The sequence below is a fragment of the Nyctibius grandis genome, chromosome 5 (assembly GCF_013368605.1).
Source record: "Nyctibius grandis isolate bNycGra1 chromosome 5, bNycGra1.pri, whole genome shotgun sequence".
In the NCBI taxonomy this organism is placed as follows: Eukaryota; Metazoa; Chordata; class Aves; order Nyctibiiformes; family Nyctibiidae; genus Nyctibius; species Nyctibius grandis.
In genome coordinates, this window is record NC_090662.1 from 65239057 (window position 1) to 65261915 (window position 22859).

At 38.8% G+C, this 22859-nt stretch overlaps 1 protein-coding gene across 3 annotated transcripts; it reads right to left on the reverse strand.

Moving 5' to 3' along the window:
• Positions 1-1540: 1540 nt before the first annotated feature.
• On the reverse strand, positions 1541-22641 carry HCFC2 (host cell factor C2). Of its 3 annotated transcripts, XM_068401892.1 has the most exons (16): positions 22472-22641; positions 20112-20260; positions 19572-19732; positions 18309-18517; positions 17725-17809; positions 16543-16646; positions 15759-15947; positions 14333-14518; positions 13805-13908; positions 12511-12673; positions 11303-11503; positions 9995-10065; positions 8629-8766; positions 7083-7268; positions 6318-6603; positions 1541-4491 (listed from the first exon to the last, which is right to left on the reverse strand). In XM_068401892.1, the coding sequence occupies exons 1-16, from the start codon at positions 22635-22637 to the stop codon at positions 4466-4468; spliced, it is 2424 nt and encodes an 807-aa protein (XP_068257993.1). In that variant the 5' UTR covers positions 22638-22641; the 3' UTR covers positions 1541-4465. The 3 variants fall into 3 exon arrangements, with proteins under 3 accessions (XP_068257993.1, XP_068257994.1, XP_068257992.1); XM_068401891.1 differs by lacking the exon at positions 1541-4491 and having other exon boundaries at positions 6164-6603; XM_068401893.1 differs by lacking the exons at positions 12511-12673; positions 13805-13908.
• Between the last annotated feature and the right edge of the window lie 218 nt (positions 22642-22859).

The following is a 22859-nucleotide window of genomic DNA, read 5'->3' on the forward strand; positions in this document are numbered from 1 at the left end:
AGGACAAGGGGCAATGGATGCAAGCTGGAACACAGGAGGTTCCACTTAAATTTGAGGAAAAACTTCTTTACAGTGAGGGTGACTGAACACTGGAACAGGCTGCCCAGAGAGGTTGTGGAGTCTCCTTCTCTGGAGACATTCAAAACCCGCCTGGACGTGTTCCTGTGTGATATGGTCTAGGCAATCCTGCCCCGGCAGGGGGATTGGACTAGATGATCTTTCGAGGTCCCTTCCAATCCCTAACATTCTGTGATTCTGTGATTCTGTAATGGAACAAGAGGATCCATTTTAAGCTCATTTTCCTGCTACTTTCAACTAACTTCTGGAACTTCTAATAAAAGGGATCTCCACTTAGCTTCAGATCAATGGAAAAATGCACCAAAATGAGGTTTTTCCACAACTACTAACAGGAGGAGGAACATTAACCACTAACACAATGCCAGCAGTTAATGCTCCAACCCCTGCCTTGGGAATCTGGAAATGCTTCAATGTCAGAACTGGAAGCCACAGAATAAAAGCCCTGGCCTTTAGCTTGCTAGAAAATGTTGCAAAAATACACCAGGACCCAGCTAACACTATAAAGAAAAAAAATAAATTCAGAGTTGTTTTTAAGATAAATTCATAGAGCAAATTCAAGTCTACCTTAAAGCAAAAATAACTCCTATTCTGAGAATCTTACTAACAGAAAGAAAAGGGCACAATGAGGGAATTCTTCACTGATTGTTTAGGTTTTCCCATTTGTTTTCCACTAACACAAGGATCACAAATAACTGAAAATAAGACAACAGTTACTCTATTATAATAGGTAGGAATGCAAGGAAGAAATCAATTTGCAGCAGACAGATTTTAGCAGTTTCTTTATGTGAAGTCTCTTAAAGAGGTCTAGAAATAGCTCTGTAGACCTTTCAGTTCACTCTCTCCTCACTGCTCCTCTGCTTCTAGAAACATGTATTACTTATTTCTCCAGGCGTTCCCCATAGCCAACTGCCATAAAAGTTTAGCAACTTGCCCTAAGACAGTGGCATTTTGAGCAGAGCTGGAGAGACACAAAATTCATATCCTTACTAGAAGCCGCCTGAGCACGCTGAGTGCTCACTCATAGCCCATCCTTTTAACAAACTGTCCCAAAGCAATACCAAACTCTTTGCCACTCATTTTGAACAGCACCAACACAACTGCTGTATACAGGGAAAGTAACTTCAAAATTTCATTTCAGAGGCTGCTGCCAGCAAGGTGCATGGCCTGAAGGCATGGAAGGGGGCTGAGTAATGGTGAGAGCACAGCAACTGCAGGAGAAGGCGGGGGGGGTGGAATTTGGGGAACCTCAACTAAGAAAAAAACCCCTGCGGTAACCAAGAAGTAACTTGGGAAAGAGTAATACTCAGGATTACAATGCTTATCATTAAACTCTCTCCCAAGACAAATACACTCACTCTTCTCTGTATCATCCCCTTTTCTAAAGGAGGGCAGAAATGTGAAGTTTGTACATGTACACCTTTGAAAAAACAGACGTACACTTCAGTGTTCACAGTGCGTTTGATAGAACAACCACTTTATTACAAACAATGCTTCAAAATAAGACTGATCAACTGGAATTGTACAAAATGTCAGTTTCCTTGTAGAGGTCATTAAGTAACAGGCTGTAAGACTAAGTTCACGTCAAATTCACTATCCTGAAATATCAGGTAACAACAGTAATACTATATCTTCAGAGTTTATGGCATGATCATGTGCTCTACTCCAAACTACATTCAAAAGATATTGCTATAATTGCTTTGAAAACACAAAGTGTAGGTTATTGTTCACTTCATTTCCATTTTCACAAGAACATTCTTAAGGTGAAGCTGTAGCAGCGTCTGCCGTAACTAGCACGACTGTCCTGTACTTACACAGTCACAACTTCCCTAAGGAGTTTAGTAAACCTAGACATTTCTACAATACGGATGCTGTCATCCGATAGATTTCAGCTTCTGTTACATGTCCTTTAGCGATATATGAAATAAATGGATAACACAGATTCTCAAAGTGTCGATGCCAACAGTCTTCCAAACTAAACTGAAAATCGAACAATCAATATTTGTCTGATATCTAGTTGATAGGCAAACAGGTGGGATTTAGACATTATAAATACAGTTCTAAAAACAGACCACAAAGTGTATTTTACAGCATGTACCACAATTTCATTTTAAAGTAAAACTGTGAGGAACTGAAGATTTGCATATGATCACTATTCAACATCACCCAGCTTGGACAAAGAAGAGAAAGTGACATCTTATGTCAAGTCAGCTGAAGAAAGCACACTTACTTACAAGGAAATTATTATACTTTCATTGAAAACGCCACAGTTTTACCCTTTGGTGGTTGTGACATACCCACTGAAAAAGAAATTGTGCAAAGCATGTGAAACCAAGTGCAAAAAAACTCCACCCAGACATACCCAACAGATTTTATTCTTAAATAACAACTCTACAATCACAGCTATCAACCAACAAAATCAAAGCCACAAGTGTTTTCTCTAAAGGCTTCTTTCACAGTACTAATAAGAAAAAACAAGTTCTATTCTTCTAGTTAACAGCTCATGTGTACGGTATTTTAGTTATCAGACAGTATTGGTAGCGAGATCATACCTGATGAAATGGACCATTAAAATACAAATATTTTAAAGCCAGTTAACTTCAGGAAAAGTCCTATACATTCATACTTTCAAACACTGTTTAAAGTGAATCTGGGATATCTGTCATTGTCATAAACACAAGATTTTCTCTGGAGTAAAACCACATGTATTACTCCTGTGCCACAATTAACACTATTATAGTGATTTATGGTCCCCAGCACTTTTTATATGCTATTACATCATGTAATGTGTTGCGATAATTAAGGCTGTATCAGCACTTCCATTACAACCCTGATTTTCAGGGTAGCTAAAACTTGGCTATTAAATCTGCTCTGGGATACTTGAGCTGTTAAATCTCTAATATTTTAGTGATACTTCTCCCACCAAACCAGGCACATCATTTCTTTTAGTTTATATATTTACAAACGCTCTTAAGACAAATTTAACTGGCAGAGGCAAGAAATTCTACCTTGATGTATAGTCTTTTGGCATTTGGGGCAAAATTAAAGTGCAAAGTATAAACTTCATTGCACAGTAAATAATTTAGATTTTATTTTAAAATAAATCTTATTTAGGTGCCTCAATCTATTCACCTCGTGACCTTGTCCAACTCAGCCATTTCCCTCTACACTTTGGTAAACATAGGTTTATATATAGATACATAAATAGCATTTAAAATGTTTACCTTTATTTCACTACTGTGAACAAATTTTTTCTTTTAGCATAGGAATGGATCAACCTATTCCTAGAAGTAATGCTTGTTGAATTTATCAGCTAGCTAGTTAATGTAAAATGATGCATAGTAAAAGGGAGATACTGAACTTGATTGGTAGAATATACTGGTAAAGCAAACAAGCACTTAAGAAGATTAACTGGAATAAATATGTTGAAAGTTGCCATATAATATGTGCAAAATTGCTTACCATGTATTCTAAACTTTGGTTAAAATTTTCAGATCGAAGTTTTACAGAAACATTATGGAAGCAACACAAGTGATTACAAACACAGGAATGAGGTAAGTTATTATTAGTGCAAAAAGCAAGCATATGCTAAAAGCAAAGCATATGGATTTAAAAAAAAAAAAAAAAAAAAAAGAGAATGAATCTCATGGAAGTTTTAATACAAGACCCGAAAGGTCTCTTGTAAACATTGGTATTTACAAGTTTAAGATTTGTACAGCTACAAAAGGATAATTCTAAATATTAGTAGTGCATTTACAATGAATTTATGTGGTTTTTTTGTAATAAGAGAAATGACTAAGTTTATCTTTTTCCTTTTAAATCTTCGGGGGATATCTTTCAAGATTAAGGTATTTGTTACAAATAGTAGAAAAATCATTTCTTTACAAAAAAGGTATATATTAAAATATTTATACATTTTAAGTTACTATATAATAACTGGAAATTTTTGCCTTGTACTCAGGCACCACAATGAAGAATGTGGTATAAGGAATTGAAACCAAACAGAACTTGCTCATATACCAAATCTTATGAATTATCTATGCAAGATCTGTAGCAATCATGGGGACTCTACCTCAAATACTACTGCACGTGCCAATTTTTTATTTATTTATTTGCAATTTGAAACCGTGTATTTTTTTGCATTTTAACTATCACTACCAAAAAGAGCTGCTGGATAGAGTACGGTCCTCCACCCCTCCATCTTCAATAGAGTTTCTATATGGTACTCATACCTGAGCAAGGCTGTGTAACGCTGATGTTTCAAACGTAAAAAAGGTTATATATTTTTAAGATAAAAACAATGCAAAAATAAAATATTTTTAGCATTTACAAATAGTACAAGAGTTACATTAAACACTACATTCAAAACTTGAGATTTATTATGTTGTTTCTACTTCGAGCTTGATGTTTTCATATCTGCAAAAAGAAGAAGACATTGTTAAATGTTTCATGATTTCACATTGTGTACATGGTCAAACACTTTCAAACAACTACTGTTTCAGAGTTCTGGGATACAGATCAGGGTCAAAACCCTTGCCAATTAAAGGGTTAAAACAGCATGGGAACACTAAACATTATGGAAGACAACTCCTTCATTGTTGCTCTCTGGTTTAGGAAACCAGGTTAAAAAACAAGCAGTGGTGTAATTCAACAGTTCGCTTTCAGCCACACCCTGTGGATCACAGCCCACAGCTGAGAGGTCAGCTAAACTGATACAACAGTTCATTGCTCCGTGAGGAGGGTGGGCACGCTCCTCTCACTCTGCCCTTCCTAACCTTCCTCCATGCTCACAGGACCTCTTGCTGAGCAAAGCCAGCTCCCAACTAGCAGAAAGCTAAGCCAGAAAGGGGAAGGAGTGGGACGAGAGGAGAAGCCAACAGAACTTCTTGTTTTGAGCCCTTGGATTGGCTTACTTAAAAGGTGAGCCAGAACCAATCAGGCTAAAAACTAATCTTTATTTTCAGTGGATCCATTCCCATCCCCAACTCATCATGAACCTGTACAAATTCAAGTGCAAGGACAAGATGACAAAACCTCTTCTGGCTGTAATACAGATTTCAAAGTGTATGGGCATCACAAAAATGCACCTTACATCACCTCATGAAAAATTTTTCTGATGAGGGGGGAAAGATTAAAAAAAAAACCCCAACTGATTACACCCATGCATGTAACTGGATTACTTATTAGAATGAAAAACTTTTTTGAGTTGAAGTGAAGCCCAGGGAAATCAGAAGCTTACTAGGCTCTTATTATTTGAGGGGCTGGGTAAGACTCTATCCAACATTTCAGTACTTGCTTGTCTTTCACAGAATCACAGAATCAATCAGGTTGGAAGAGACCTCTGGGATGATCGAGTCCAACCATTGCCCTGACACCACCATGTCAACTAGACCATGGCACTAAGTGCCATGTCCAGTCTTGCCTTAAACACATCCAGAGATGGTGACTCCACCACCTCCCTGGGCAGCCCATTCCAATGTCTAATGGCCCTTTCTGAGAAGAAATGCTTCCTAATGTCCAACCTGAACCTACCCTGGTAAAGCTTGAGGCTATGTCCTCTTGTCCTATTGCTAGTTGCCTGGGAGAAGAGGCTGACTCCCACTTCACTACAACCTCCCTTCAGGTAGTTGTAGACTGCAATAAGGTCACCTCTGAGCCTCCTCTTCTGCAGGCTAAACAACCCCGGCTCCCTCAGCCGTTCCTCGTAGGTCAGACCCTCCAGACCCTTCACCAGCTTGGTCATCCTCCTCTGGACTCGCTCCAACACCTCAACATCTTTCTTGAAGTGCAGGGCCCAGAAGTGGACACAGTATTCAAGGTGCGGCCTCACCAGTGCCGAGTACAGAGGGCGATCACTTCCCTAGACTGGCTGGCTACACTATTCTTAATAGAGGCCAGGATGCCATTGGCCTTCTTGGCCACCTGGGCACACTGCTGGCTCATGTTTAGCCGGCTGTCGATCAGCACCCCCAGGTCTCTTTCCGCCAGCCTGCTTTCTAACCACTCTTCCCCCAGCCTGTAGCGCTGCATGGGGTTGTTTGTGAACAAATATAAACACATTTTTAAAATGTTATGCCAAATTCAACAACTAAATTTTCTTAAAACTTCCATAAGGAACAAAATGACATTTCAAGAACTTCACATGCACTGCTGAGAAAACTCTTCATTCTAGAGACACAATATGCCATTTTCTCCACCACAGCTACAGCCCATTTAAATGCTGCGTCTGACACGGACTTTACCTTGAAGCCATCGAACTTGTGTGGCTGGTCCATATCCTCTCTCATTCTTTGCAGAAATTCTGAACACTATTGCAGGTCGGGAAGTGTAATCAACATGAGCATTTGAAAGCTGGGCAGCAGTCACTATACATGATGTTTTAAGACCACAGTATATTCTCATAAATACAAGCTGACTTGGATTTTCCTGTAATTGTGTGGAACGGATTGCTAAGTAGGCAGAATATTCTAAAATATTTCCGGAGGGTGAAGCAGGAGGCTCCCAAGAAAGATGAATACAGTCTACACTCTGAAGAAAAAGGGAGAAAATGTAATAGTATGTAGGTAACCATTAGGTACTTGAATAAGTATATAAAAACCCCAGAAAATAGAAAAATACAAAAAAATCTCTGAAGATCATCCGAAAATTCTAACCTAACATCATGGCTCTTTGGAGGTGAAGATGTGTCTTTTGACTTTTTTTAAAAAAGCATGGTAAACCTTTATAGATTCCGGGATGCCAAAAGACAAAATCATAGGGAAACTATCAGATCATTGAGTAAGATATGTCTCTGGTAACATAATCTTTAAAATAATTCTTTGTAGCAAATTTCTTAAAGAATGTTACATTGAGCAGAATTAACCAATTAAGCATTTGCCACTATTTTATAGAATAATTTTAACTCTGAAAAAAAACCCAACAACAAACCAACTAAAACCAAGAGTTTTGAGATTAAGCTTGTGACCAGAATTTTATACATCAGCACCAGAATTACCTATATTTCTCACCTTGGTGATTTTGACTGTTGAAGGAGCTCCAGGAAAACCTGGAATGCAAGTCTTGAATTCACTGACTTTACTGAATGGCCCAACACCACAGCCATTAATTGCAGCAACTCTGAACCTGTACACTGTGCCTGGAAAAAGATCCTGTTTCTTAAGTAATCTGTAGTCTGGTACATCTGCACTTTCCATCTGAAAATAAAGCAACGTTTGTGTTAATTTTTAAAATCCTCTAAACACGTTTAGCCTAAAAAAATATAAAGTAGGTAGTGATAAACTGAGATTACTAAGTTTAACTGAAACTGAAAATCAATTTAACACTTTTGTACTTAAATCAGAATTTACAAAAAGGTTTTGACTGAGGTACTAGCTCACCTCGAAACAGCTGATCTAAGAAGCAATATGAGACTACATCTCTAACCAAAAAAAAAAAAACCAAACCATTTTTCAGTCATTTAAACTGAACCGCACCTCTTGGTCATTTTTACTCAGGAAAGTAAAAGCAAAGTAGCATTTCCAACTGCACAGCTTATGATTTAATTAGCATACTCTTCTGTTCTAAAAAATATTTTTCTTTCAGAAACAGTTATCCCTATAGTTAGGAGTTGCAATTTGATGTGTAGGTAATCAAAATGTTTTTAAAGAAAGTCACTGTAAGTTAGTAACAAATAGGTTTCTGAAACATTATGTGCTACTGTACTTCCGTGTTTAAAATATTCATTGATGCATCCTTGAAACTTCCAGTGGAACTATTTTCCTTCTGAATAATGTAAGGAAATCACAATCAATGTAAACACTGTAAAGTGTACTATGCTCGTTAACACTAAGATGTGCAATATTTATAGCGAAGTGCTTTCTTTGAAAGTGTTCTGTTCTTTTGGTTTTGTCTCAAGAAAACATATACCCATTGTTTTTGTTCTTAGTTCGCTAGGACATCTTTAATTTACACTTTCACCATCAAAACTGCAACATTTTTGCAAGTTTCACACATACAGCACTTTCATATGTAAACTTATATGTGCAACAACATTAAGACAGAGAAATCTAATACAAAACCCACTACAGTTCCATATCTAGTTTTTTTTAAACAGCCTAGCCTATGTCTATTAGTATCTTTAACAATTTATAAGCAAAGATTCTGGAAACAGAGAAGAATCTTTGATTGAAACATTTCAATGCTGTACTGAAATAACATATTAAAAAGTTAGGTATTTTTAAGAATTTTTACTGGTTTGAAAGTTCACTAAGTTTAAAATTCTTTCCTAAGGCTAGAAATAGAAATATGGAAAGAATTAGCAATAGCACAATAAGACGTTCCATATTATCATACAAGAACAACACAAGAAAATTAATCTGGTTTAGGAAATAGTGAAAAAAAAAAAAAAAGGTGAGCAAAATACAGAAGGAACTACATGGTCACAAAATACAAAACTCCTATAAGCACCAGATCCTGCTGCAGTATCAGAAAATCCCACATTTTATTGTCAATCATATGAGCAACAGATTCCAAAATACATATATGCAAGTACGTCAGAGAACAATTCGCAGATACCTTGTTAGAGATGCTCAGTGTTTCCTCTGGCAGCAAGTAGAACTGGCTCACCACAGCACTGTTGTTCTTAAAAATTCCAACATCATACCACCGCCGGTCTCTTGTTTTCACCGGTGCCATTTGTCTTTGTGGAGTTTTCTAATATTTGAAGAACACGTTATGTAGACTACCCATATTTCAATGCAATGTAAAAAAAATGTTAAGACTCCAGTATATGTAAGAGACAACCCCCTTTCGTACCAGTGTTACTTTCTTATACTTCAAAGAAATATGCATACTTTATTAAAATACTGTTCAAAACCAACTGGATCTTATACACTTAGACACAGTTCATCATTTAAAAAAAAAACAAACAGTTGGGATGTCACCTCTGACATTCTAGTTTAAACAGGGAGGGGAAGAAGTTTAAAGCTATAGAACTAGGTGTCTGTAGCAGCATGTAGTTGTGAGTTAATTTCACTCAGAGGTCAAGAAGTTTCACAACATGGTCCAACATCAGTAGCTCTACCTGGGATTCAGCTATACCTCAGCCCCAAACACACTCTCTTTCAAGCTGCTGATGAACTCGCTTGCAGCTGAGAAGAGGGCCTCTGCTGTGGCATGGGGTGATGGTGGTGGAGGGCATGGGAACTGTTCCTGACTGACCCAGAAAGACAAACCATCTCTCTCGCTTGTCTCCAGGCACCTGGGAGGGTGTTTGCATGGTCAGTGTGCCCAGCACAGACAGGCCATGATCCTGCTAGCATGGAAAAGGGCAGAGTGGCAGCTGCTATTGGCAAAAGCACCCCAACCCTTTAGTAGCAGCTGCTTCTTCCCATCCTTAGCTCCTCTCTTTTGGTGGCAAAGGTGGCACCTTGGTTTTGTTTATTGTAAGCAGGTGAAATAGGAAGCATTTACTTTTTCAGGCAGTATTTACAGCTTGCATAGCCAGTCCCCATCTCCTCTAGGGAAAAACATCAAGATGTCAGTTTAGTTATGTTTCAAACCTATAGATTAGCAGCTAACACTAGTCTGATCCAATACATACTTCATTTTAAATTCAGTTGTGCATATAGAAAGACATTTTACATTTGCACATCATGCAGCAAAGACCATTCTACTATGCCAGTTGATAAAAATGATTCAACAGCTGAAACACATACTTGGATCTCCTCCCAGCGACACAACTGCTATGTAGACGCAAATAAAACCCACACAATGCAATTAGTTTTACAACAGAAATGTTTACCCCTGTATTATTCACTTCAAGCCCGAAATACACATTGCTTTTCTTTCAGAGATATAATTAAAGGCAAACAGAAGAGCCCTCACAACTAATCAACAGAACAATAAATACAGCAATTTGATTATACTTTTTCAGACTTACAGAGGAGTGTGAATCATTTGTCTGCCCCGTATTGACCCTTGTCGAAGGTGTGATATAAGCAGTTTCAGCAGCTGGAAACAAAAAGTTATATTTAAAAAGCTTAAATGATATGATAAATTTAACACAAAGTCCACAGAGTATGAAAGTTGACCTCAATAGCCATTTACAAGTATTTGTTGCAAAAGTATGTCTCAGACTTCTTTTGCATGCAGTTCTATTTATAACACGAACAACTAATTTTGGCTTGCATCATATTCACAGAACAATTGTAAGAGCCTGGCATTGCAGGCTGTTACAGATAATACAGACAGAAGGCAGGACTCAGAAAATCCTACAAAGTGACAGAATTATGAAATTGATATGCAATATTTATGAACAAATAACCTAAATACCAGATTGAGGCACATACTGATAACATTACATTAAGTCTAAGCATGAAATATTAATTTGAATGCGTTGTTTCTGACATTAATACAGCCTGAATTCTGAACATGAGCAGTTAATCTTTAAACAATCCTAACAAATGAGAAAAGAACATTTATTAAATTTAAAATGGAATCTTAAAAAAAAAAAAAAAAGATAAATTAAAGCACACGACCGATGCAAGGGAACATTAGTATTCTATACTTGTGTTTCTGGGTTTTGCTTTTAAAATACAATACTGTTTGGTAAAAACTACACTACTCACACAGCATCAGTAAGAGAATACAGTTCCTTCAGTTAGCACTCAAAACAATAGCAAGCACAGCCTGTTGATACTCACAAAAAAAAAAAAAAACAAAACTTAAACACTACCAGTATGTTTGGTTTCTGTGTTGCTGCTATTTCAGCTATTTCCAGCACACTGTAAAGAGGTCACGGCCTTTGACTAGCGGTGAGCTAGCCACATGAACTGGCCATACTTGTTACAGAGGTCAATTGTTTAAAATCAAAACCATCTAAGGTTTCCATCTGTAGTCTTTTGCTGACTAGATAAACCAACAATCACTGAATGAAAGCAAATGTGCTATGGGCACCAAAACTGGCTGCCACTGCTATTTACAAAATAGGCTTCTGCATAAATGAAGATTTAAAGGACTTTTCACTTACAGGAAAAAGTGGTTTACAAACGTATAAAAGGAATATTCTGATTGTACAAGATGTTTAAATCATAGCAGAGATCATCCAGGCTGCCCAAGGTCCTCAATGCCCAAAGCCCTATCTCAATCCCAGGTACTAGTCAAGATCGGAATCCCACCACACTAAAGGAACTCTGATGGCCTTAGAAATATATGGCTCAAAATACAGTATGTGAAACACATTTCAAACCTTCAGATTTTGAATTGAATGTTGTTAGTGAAGTTTCATCTTTTACAACTGCCCCATTTGTACTTGATGATTCAGTTTTAACAGCCTGCTGGGTTACCATAGTTCGTGTGCTGGAGACAGTACTGGATACAGAAGCATCAGGATTTACAGTTCGTTTGTCCAAGTCATGTAATTCACCTACATTTGCTGAAGTCTGAGGACCTTAAAATAAGAAAATATTAACCAGAATTCAATATTGATAACACCTAACAAATCTCAACTTGATCTAATGACTTTATTTCATATAAAACCACAGTTTAGCTCAGATTTAGGTTAGAACAGATGTGATTATATTAACTGCTAATGCTTTCTTTAGGTATATAATTTAACAAGAGTCTGTCTCCATAGTCATAAATAGATATATGTAAACAGTTATATTAAAATGACGATTTCATTTGTTTTAAGCTTGCTATTCTATATTTGTTTGGTTATGAAAGGATTAATTTGGAAAAAAAATCCTAATATAAAGAGAAAGTACCTATACAAATCAGTATCACAGATTTGTAATAATCAATTTAAGATTAACCACTGTGGAAGTCTGTTTCTCACTTAGCACTAAGATCCAAAATTTCCACACAATATTTAAATTACACTGTGAAGAAAATTAAAATCCAACAACCTATAAATTACATGAAAGTCAAGTATAAACAGATCAGGTGATTGAGCCTGGATTCACTACACTGAACTTAAGGCACTTCAGTGAAATGCCTAAATCAGTGCCTAGTCATCTTCTATTTCCTCTACAGTTGCAGAGAAACATGCTCCCTCTCTACGTTGCCTAAAATTTTACATCGGCTACTAGCTTTTCACTATTAACAGACAGAAGTAGTGTCAAAGAGAGCCTGGAGTTACTATCACCTTCATGTTGTAAAATTAATCTGGTCCTGTCAGTCTGTTCTTTGATGTTAAAAAGGGCTATTTATGTTTAAAGAGACACATATGCCATCATAATAATGAATATATTGAGAATTTCATGTCCCTTGCAACACTTCAAAGAACTTAAGATTTCATTTTTCCTTGTATCTTCTAAGAATATGTACAATAAACAAGTGGGTTGTTTGTAAGGCCTCTAAAATAATTTTAAATTGCAAGACAGAAATAATCTTATGTTTATTAGATGAATTTTAACTCTCACTTTTTAATTAATTTTTATTCTATAGTCATCTTACTTGAAGTACAAACAGGCAAAAGAGAAGGGGCATTTGATTCTTTGAATCCTGTAGCATCTGCATGGTTTTTCATAGTCTCTTGTGTAATCTTGTTTTCAGGTGCTGCAACCTTTTCTTTTCCTTCTACTTTTAATAATGAGTTGGATGAAAGGGAAACTTGGACCTAACCAAAACAATACATTTGTTAATGTTTAACTGCAAAGTTCAGAAATTTCAGTTGCAAACATGGCATGAAAATGCTTGCTCAAAAACAACAAACAAAAATCCTCCAACAAATATCCCTAGCACTTTAAATTAAAACAAGAAACCAACCTCACAATCCACCTTAGCCATTATACAACAAAGACTCAAACTCTAAGTTGGTTATGAAAGGATTAATTTGGAAAAAAAATCCTAATATAAAGAGAAAGTACCTATACAAATCAGTATCACAGATTTGTAATAATCAATTTAAGATTAACCACTGTGGAAGTCTGTTTCTCACTTAGCGTCCCTGACACATACTAAATTTTATCTGAGAGTGAGCTCACATTCTTATGTTATTACATGGAAGTTCACTGACATGTACATTTAGTCTACTGGGGGGACTTGAGGGGATGGGGAAAAAAGAAAAAAAAAAAAAAAATTCACAGTTACAGAGGCTGTTAACCTTTGCTTTCCTGGCACATACCTAAGATATTTCTACTGTTAGAAAAATCCATAGTACTTCTACATGTGTTTTCTACAAGAATACAGACCTGAGGCCTTACACAATTAAGAAAAAGTCTAAATTTCTAAAAATGTGATTCTTTAGCCAGAGTTTTTCCTCTATCTTTCTTTCAGATTGGCAAAACAGTGAACATGTACAACTGCACAACCAGAATAGACAATAATTGGGCTTATAGTGTAGTAGGAACCTACAAACTAAGCAGACTAGCATAAAACCACTAACAAAGAAGGAATATGCCTTATCCTTTTTGCCTCCCACATTAATTTCATTTTGAGGATGAATAGTATTTCTATTGGTACCAGGCTCCCAGTTAGCATTCCGGAAGTCAATACAGTTGCAGTTTCCTTTCTGCACTACCAGGAAGAGGACTTTAAAGACTGTCTGTCAATCATAAAAGTAAGAAGGATATAAGAAAACAGACACAACTACTTCAGCAGGTGTCTTTTTTTGTTGTTTGTTTGATTTTGGATTTGTTCTAAGGCCTAAAAAGTACGTAGGGACTTTTAAAACTGAGGAAGTGTTTTGGCAGTTCTCTTGCTTCCCACACTACTTTGCCACTTAGGCATTTTTTTAGTTTACACTTACGTTATTAGGAATGACATTATTTGTTTGGCTGGGATGATCCACCTTCATTTCTGGATAAGGGACACTAGGCAATGATTGTGGACTTTGATGTAGAGAAGAGCCACCTTTCAGGTAAACAAAAGCAAATTCCAATCAGTTACATAAAACTTAATATTATGTTGGTTGGAATCTATTCCAGTAAGCAAGAGGGAGACCCAAAGTTGCTTGAAGGAAGACTTGGTTATAAGACTGAAATGAAACTACATGGCCAAACAGTCAGATAAAATCCCTTCCTCACTGTTTCCTTTCTCAAATCGTGCCCAGTGCTGCACAAATATCTTCGTATTCAGATAGCTGGCCAAAACTGACAGAGACAAGTTAAAACTGAGTTTTCCATAATTATGATGCACATATTTTGGGAATAACCAAAGAAATAGGGTCTCTCAAAATGATTTTAAAAAAAAAAACCAAACAACTCTTATTAATTACTTATGCAATCCTCTACTCTACCTTTGCACAAACATTAGTGTAATGTGATCTGACTACTACCTTGTGAACTCAGCACTGATGTCTCAGGAACCCCAGTCCCAGGTATTCCAGCCACTGATGGCACTGGCGAGTCAGCATGTAACTGAAGAAGATATCCTTCAACTGTAGGTACTTCATCCCATTTCACTTGAAAAGAGTTGGTTGTAGCTCTAATCAGCTGTACCTGTGATGGTGCTGGAGGTTTCTCTACAAGAAACCAATAAAAGATAGATGGCATGTTTGAAATTGCCCTCCTTTATCAGTGTAAGAAATATCTATATAATGCAAGCAAAATTAATAGCTCCTTTTTCACTTATGTACAATATATACCAGATTCAACCAGAAACAGTTGTCAAAGGTGGCAAGTCAAGTCAAAGAATTATAAAGTGTTATGCTAGAGTGTTCAAAAATGCTGAAGTTTTGATGCTTTCTTTGTTTTTTAATGGCTCTTCTGCTGCCAGTAAGTGTTTGGGTTGTACATACATCATACAGGGATTACAGACATAAGAGATCCTCTTCCTTTCGTAAAAGGCTGCACACAGTTCTTTGGCTCCTAAAGTTTTACGTATTCCTGAAAAGGATTCACAGAAGATTGTGCTTCCTTTTCGCTTGCTCTCTGTAGCTAAAGTGAGCTTTCCCTCAAACTTATTCTGCAGAGGTTGAAGCCTAGGCATCATTCAATGCCAATGACCCACTCCTCTCACTTGCCTTGATGCCTAACTAGGCTGCACTCTCAAGCACATCCCTCCCCTGCTACTCTTTTTCATCTTCTGACCTTCCAGGGGCAGAGGGAGGGGAAGAAAAGAAAATAAAATACGATCTCCTCAATGTTTCACAATCTCCAGTAACCATTCTCATGCTTCCACTTGAGCTGGCAACAACTCCCTCCCAAAAGAACTATTCTAGTTCCCTCTCCCGAATACTACCTCAATGTCCTACCATCAAGCCAGCTACTAATGAGTGATTAGTGCTCCAGAATTCCCTTCAGCCCCAGGAACAATTTGGTCCTTTCTTAGATTTGACAGTATCTTTTTGCAGTCCAAGAGATGAGGAAGCAGCAGCAGCAGTGATCCCAAGAGAAGGAGGGGTTTGGTAAAAAAAAGTAAGTAGCAGCAGCAAAGATCACTAAGAAGAGAGGTCAGGAACCTTGAGTTTGGGTAAAACACCCTTTAGCACCTTGTATCTACTGTCTATGGCATGCAATGCAGAATCTAGCCACAAAGTTCTTTCAGAGACTTTAAAAAAGCTTTCCTAATTTTTTCAGTTTAAGTTATAGCTGTAGCCTTCAATCAATAGTGAAGTGTCATTTATTTAAATAAGCTTTAACATGTAAATAATCTTTGAGTTTGCTACAGCTTTAGATTCTCTGATCATCAATGATGCCAGCTTCCCTTATGTTAATAAAATATGGAACATAGTACAAATCTCTCATTTATTTCTGACTCACCAGTATCAAGGTACCAAAGATCTTTGCAGCAAACTTGATTGTTCCAAGCTTTTCTGTAACCATCTCTACCACTCCAGATATACAGACGAGTGCCAACCGCTACAGCACAGTGTCCTGCTCTTGGCCCTGGTAACAAGTTACTTTTGTCCTCCTGGCAATCTGAGATCAGACCTATCCATTCTGTGGTATCTAGTAAATGAAACTCGAAAAATTTAGTTTCTAGATGTTTTCCAAAACAAGCAATACAGATGTTAATACACTTAACTGCTCAGAGAAAATTAATCACTTCTGTTTTTATAGACAATTGCATTTAAATTTGCAATATTAAAAAGAATTGTCGCCTTCCAATTAGTTTGCAAGATACGATCAATGAATACAGGATGAATTTTCTGACCTCCAGTGGTCTTTCTCAGCCACATACAAGATTCAGGGATAGTAGTACCACATTTAGAAAAAACTCATTTCAGGATCTGTCTCTTGTGCTTTACTATAAATGAAGAATGAGTCTCTATATTACTTAGCATTAAAGTGGTATGAACAAAGATTTGCATCAGCAAACCTGCTGAACGTTCAAAGAAAAACAATAATAATTAAAAAAATCACTTCTTAAGAAAGGTGTAAAAAAACTGGCATCTTCTTTAGTCACCTAGGATTACAACTGTGTATCCTAAAACTTTTCTCAGGGTCTTAAAAATATTCTGCTCTGTAGAAATTTCCTAATTTCTACAACATTAGGAAAGTATTAATTCAAAATGCCCACTCCCAGAAAGGCAGAAACACTGACCCAAATTAAGATAAGAAAATGAACCGGTACATTTCCATTCACCATCATGAGCAGAAATTTCACCTCCTGCTGACTGTGGAACCCATCCACCAAAAACATACATTCTGAAATATAGGAAAAGAGGGAAGAGGGAGAAAGAAAAGAAAAGCCAATTAACATCCAGATCTGCTGCATGTGCTCTCTCAAACTAGGACAAAACAGAAAATTTACAGTGCTTTACAGTTCTGGTTTACAGCAGATTTTATTTGTGTCTAGTCTCTTTAGAAAATATTGATGCAGACATCTACCTTCTGAAATTTTTTTAGTAAGTAAACTGATTTAAAAAAACAGCCATATATAAACCCCCACAAACTCCTCCAACAACTTCCTAGAAACAGAGGTTAATACTGTATCTTTTTACAAACCACCAAACTGCTAATACTCTCCAAAAATCACACATTTACACAGAATTTCTACAACCCTTTACTGCAGACCTCTCGATAAACCATTCTAAAATTAGAAGACTGGTATCTAAGTCAGATATCAAAATTTAAAAACATAATGGAGGCTACAAACTAGTAACATTTAATGTAACTAATAAAAACCTAAGTTCTTGGATCATAAGATACAAAGTTTCCACACTTCTTTCCCCTCTTGCCTCTTTCTCCTCACACCAGCTTGTAAACTGGTATGAAATGGACTGAAACCCGTTGTCTAAAAGTCCATTTTATCAATGCTATCTGCCAAAACAAACCGTACTGGCAAGAAGCAAAGTAATGAGAAACAGACTACAGAAAAACTAGCCCACAAAAATGTGGAATGGTTTTGCCTAGAACTACTTCTACTCTTTGGGCAGTTTCTTTGCGTAGCTAGTTCATTGTGTCACATACACAGAGGCATTCAAGTTGGCTCCTGACAGAGCCAGCTCAGGTCCGGCTGAGATCGCCCCAGAATGCACAAAGGTGCATTAAGAAGCCTGGAGAGCTGCTTGTGTGCTGGGCAGATTGTCCTGCTGGATGGAAACACTGAGTCTGATACCCTTAAATTAACAACGGTACCTTTCAGTTTCCACTGAGGTAGGACAACAGAAGCAGAAAAGTACTCTACAGGGCAGATGGTTTATACTGAGCAGTAGTGGATAAGCATCATCATTCTCCTACTAGGTGTACCTTTCTAGAGTTGAGCTTTTAACAACAGACATACTTGTTTCCTATTACATTGGCCGTATGGAGACTGCGAGGAAGTGGTACTGTCCCTTTAGTTTCTGGTCTTGACCAGGTCATGGTTTCTAAAAGAAAAAGAACAAAAACCCTCAAGTAACTTATTACTGTGTATTTCACTACTTGGATTTTAGGAGGGAACATACCTCTAACATTCAACAAAACAAAATTTCACCTTTTTAAGATGGCCACTTTAAGAAAGAAGGCACAATAACAAGCACTTAAAGCTTCTTTTAAAATTCACAGGAAATACTGACAAACTAATTGTTCATCAGTTTATCAAAAAGACATATTATGGTTTCATTATGGTTATTCAACTTGGTTATCATAGCGACAGTCTTTAAAGCACTCTAAGGAAACAATCTCACAGTGTAACCAAAATCAGTGAGGAAAAAATATGCAAACAATGCTGTATCTATTTAATTACAAAAATTACAAAAGGTTATCACTATGGTGCGAGTCCCAGTAATATCTGTACCGCATCACGCCATTAATCATTACATACTATAATTTTTCCTCTTAGCCAGTGAGGCCCCTGCACTGACTTCTACTGGCAAATCAACTCACCTATGTCAAGTTCCCAGAGATCATTAAGCCGACAGCCACACATCCCTCCAAAAATATACATCTTTGGATTTCCCAAATCTTTTCTGCAGTATACGATGGCTGTGTGAGATTCTCGGGGAGATGGCAAGATCCCTTTGGTCACAGGAATACTCCAGCCAACAACTCCAGAAGCATGTTGCAGCTCCAGTTCATAGAAATCATTTAAATATCTAGGGTATTATTGACAAAGTATGAAAACTTCGCTTATAAGCAAGACTACCAGTGAGCTTTAAACCCTGATCACTTCCAGGTATTACAGACTTCTGTCTTGGAAGAGTGTAGAATTTTAAAATCCCCAAACATTTGATGGCATTGTGGACAGTACCGAAACGAAATGGATTTAAAACAAAAAATGAACTATTATTATCTTGTTGCCTCTAGGGAAACATGCTTTCCTATCATACTTGATACACTATATCACATGAAAGAAACATTCAAAACTGGTAAAGAACATTCTTAGCAGAAATTACTACATACGGACAAACTTGGAATAAAATGCAAAGTTGTGCGAAATGCACGATGACGTGGGACATCAGAGATTAACTTCTGCAAGTCTGCAGCAACAAAGGTAAAAAGAAGCTGTTTGTTTTATGATGTCTTCAGGCTGGCCAACGGACAATTAGCCATTTGTTGCTGAATATATCAGCAAGTTATTTTTAGATAATGGTCTTTGAATCTTGGCATTCACACCAGATACCTCTTGTTTACTGAGCTTAAAATTGCCAGTTTATAGCTCAGTGGATATAAGCGCTCTGAACTGCAGGTGAATGTGGATATAAAACTTCAGCATTATAGCACTGTTTGCCAATAATAAAGGCAACTTGTTTAAAAAATTTCCAGATGAATTCATAACTGTATTCCACAGCATTATAGAGGAACCTTCCATTGTGAATTCCCTGATGTCTCATGAGACTTTGCTGATTTAAGTAATTCTAACAAACAAACCATCCTTAAAAACATCACTCAAAATAAAATACTAGGAAAAATACCAAAGTCTACTCAGATTTCCCTCCAAAACTGTTCGAGCTGTCAGTCAGCGTTACATAGTGTGGGATTAGCAGAAGAAATATTTAAACTTCTTAGCATGTAACCCCTCCACTGCACAAATAATCCGAATGTGAGTACTTGGTACGTAGTACAGCCTCCCTTGAATGTTCCTCTTCAAAGTTGTCATATCTAATAATTTATTTTTAAAGACACTGAATTCAAACCAAATCAGCATACCTGGGAACATTATTATTTGAATCCTCACTTTCATTTGCCAGGCCACCAAATAAATAGCACTTGTTACCGTATAAAGAAAAGCTGTGGCCAAGTCGAGGACAAGGTGGTGATCCAGTGGAAGGAGCCTGAGGTTTTACTTTTTTCCAGAGCCATCGACTTGCCTTAAAGACAAGAAAGATATATTCAGAAATATCTTAATTTATAGTCAATCATAGTCAATATAATTCACTCGTCTATATTCTGAATTATTTTTAAGGGAATGTTGGGCTTTTCTTAGGATATGCATTAAAAGGGATATGTAAGAGCTAACCTTCATAAAACATTAAATATTTATACGGTACTTAGACTAGATGGAAGTCTCTTTTTCAAAGTTATTTAGATTTTCTCCATCTTCAGAATCTATTTAAAGAGTTTATTTTTCCTGGAGCAGAGCAAACCTCATCTAACTTTCCTCTGCAGTTGGTAATATAAGATGTGTTTGCTCATAAATAACTAACTAAAGTAGTCCTCAAAACAGAAACACCTTCATACATTTCCTACCTGTAATTCATATAAATCATTACTGTATCTTCCATATTCAACCATTCCTCCAAAAACTAGTATTCTGGTACCATCACAAACAAATCCATGTGCTGCACAGCCTGGAGGAATATCTCCCCTTACAGCAGGAAGGAACCACTGATTTGTAGCTATAGTAAAAAAAAAAGAAAAAAGATATTTCAAACGCTGAGAAAAGTGTATTTTTAAACACCTCTGCTTTCTAAAGAATTACCTTTTACCTGTAGGTAACTGTGAATGGGCTGTTTGTTTAACATGAAGTTCTAATTGAATTAAAACTTTTTTTTAAATAAAAGGAAAAGCAAACATCTCCAACAAACTGATGTTACTCAATATATGAATAAGCACATGAGGTCATCATTGTAACTAAGTCAGTTACCAAGGGTCACCCAGCAATTTAACAGACGACAAAAAAAAGAGGCTGATGAGGAACATAAGTGCAGTTCCACACAAAAGAGATAACTATGCTAACTCAGAGGGAGCTAGCTCTAGAAACAGAATTATAAGAGCTACAGGAGCATGCCAGTGTGCCTGGACTTAATAGCCCTATTGAAAAACTAATTACACTGTTCTGGGACCGATGTTAATATCTACAGAGCACTGCACTGATAGGTGGGAGAGGAGAGGCACAGAGGCAAGAAAGAGCAACTGAGACTGCCTGATCCAGCAGCAGCATATTGGTGTTTAAACTGTTCTGGAATGAAAGAATTACAGGAGATACTGTCTCCTTTTTCCTAAGCTTGTTTTCATGAGCACGAAGAGGAAAAGTGTGAAATTAGAAGCTTCCCGCGAATGTTGCTGCAGGGGATTAATATGCCCTCACTGTGTGCCAGCTCCTCAGAAGTCATCACACTCATAGCAAGAGCAGTGGCTGACATCCCAAACTCAGGCAGCCCCGGGTCACAACCCTGCATGTTAGCGCCCAGAAGAAAAAAAAAAAAAGAAAAAAAAAAAAGGTGAGTTTGGGCCAAACACCTGTCTGGGGACTGAAACAACTGAGTTGCAACCCTTTTTGTCACTGCCACAAAGGGGAAACAACTTTAGCAGAAACTCTGGGCAGAAATATAAAAGAAGTGATGTTAAGACTCACTCAAAAGGCATCCATCGAAACCTCTGTTCTAAAAGACAGTATAACTGTACTATCTAGAAGCTTTCTTTAGATTACTCATCAGAACAGAAAGGTTAAGAGAGTTCCCCCCCCCCAAAAAAAAAAAAGTGTGATTGAATACAGCAGATCTTTAAGCTTCCACGGAAAAATCTGCTTGGAAGAACTCTAACAGTAAGCATTTTCCTCTTAATAAACTCCAAAAACCTCCAAAACATGTTTGTGCTCCCAGATTTTATATCAAAAACATTCAGCAAAAATACCATCAGTTGTTTTTTTTTGGGGGGGAGGGGATAGCGTATGATAATAATAATAATTATTATATACAATTATTATAATTATTGAATTATTCTTAAAAGTTGCGAAGTTAAAAGGCTAGTTAACGTGCTCTCACTTTCATGCTTTCGGTAGGTCGCACAAGCAGCCAGCACCGGCTGACTGAGCAGCACAGATCAGCCCTCCCCAACTCTCCCGTCTCAGTGCAAGCTCTGAAATTACACGAAAGTTTCCCAGCCTCATCCAGCACATCCCGTACAGCAACTATTTAAGCATCTAATCTTTCACGAACAACATCGGTCTTGGGCAGCTTCCTGTTTGGAAAGGCTCCCAGTGCCAACACGTTCCCTTTCTAACCCAGATCTCTATTTCAGCGGTTTCAGCTCCCCTGAGCTGCCACCAGAGGGAAGAAGCGGGATGTGGACACCCGAGGGGGCGAATCCAGCCCGCAGTCATTCAGCCGAGACCTACCAGGGGAGACCCTGCGCCCCAGGACGAGGGGCTGCGAGAGCAGAGCGAACCCGAGCCGCATGAGGAGATTTTCCAGGTTCCCTTTTCCCGAACAGGAGCATTAACCGCACAACATCGGCCAGGGCGCAGCACAGCCCCGGAGAACCCCTCGCCCAGGCGTATTCCAACCCCCGCTCCAGGCAGTTTTCAGCCAGGGCACAGCCCCGCCGCCACCCCCCCTCAGCGGCTCGGCCGAGCCCCCCGCGGGCAGCCCCGGGGGGGGACAGGAGGCTCAGGGGCGATCCCCCCGCTGTGAGGAGGTCGGTGCCCCGCGGCGACTGGCCGGCGACCACCGGCGGCTAGAGACATGGCAGCCCCGCCGCTGCCCCCCCCCTCAACCCCTCCACCTCACAGCCACGGGCGCCCCGGCCGGCCCCGGCCCCGCCCCCGCCCCGTGCGCTCCCTGCCCCCCGCCCGCGGCCGGCCGCGCCCGCCGCCCCGCCCCGCGCACCCGTGTTGTAGACGTGCAGCTCATCGGCGATGCCCTCGTTGCCGCCCCCGAAGATAATGACCAGCTCGCGAATGGCGACCGCACGGTGCCCGTGGCGGGAACGCGGCACCGGCCCCGTGGAGGAAGACACCCGCCTCCAGCTCAGTCCAGCGGCGGCCGCCGCCATCTTACCGCCACTCCCACAATGCACCGCGTGGCCGGGGCAAGCCGGCGGGGGAAGGGGGAGAGGCGGGTGGCGGCGGGGCGCCGCCGCGGGTCACGTGGCGGCGGAGAGGCGGGCGGGTGGGAGGCAGCGGCGGTTACCCTCGTCCCTGAGGGGGGGCTGCGACCCCCCTGCCCCCTCCACGCGGCGGGCGGGGGAGGCGGCGATCGCCTGCTGGGTGCCGGC

What these genes read in the sequence shown, in the direction of transcription:
- HCFC2 (XM_068401891.1), bottom strand. Translation starts at nt 22,637, where the DNA reads ATGGCGGCGGCCGCCGCTGGACTGAGCTGGAGGCGGGTGTCTTCCTCC. An exon ending in TCAAATAATAATGTTCCCAG is followed by an intron (nt 18,518 to 19,571) that starts GTATGCTGATTT and finishes ATAATACCCTAG; the next exon opens with ATATTTAAATGATTTCTATG. An exon ending in CAACAGTCAAAATCACCAAG is followed by an intron (nt 6,604 to 7,082) that starts GTGAGAAATATA and finishes CTTTTTCTTCAG; the next exon opens with AGTGTAGACTGTATTCATCT.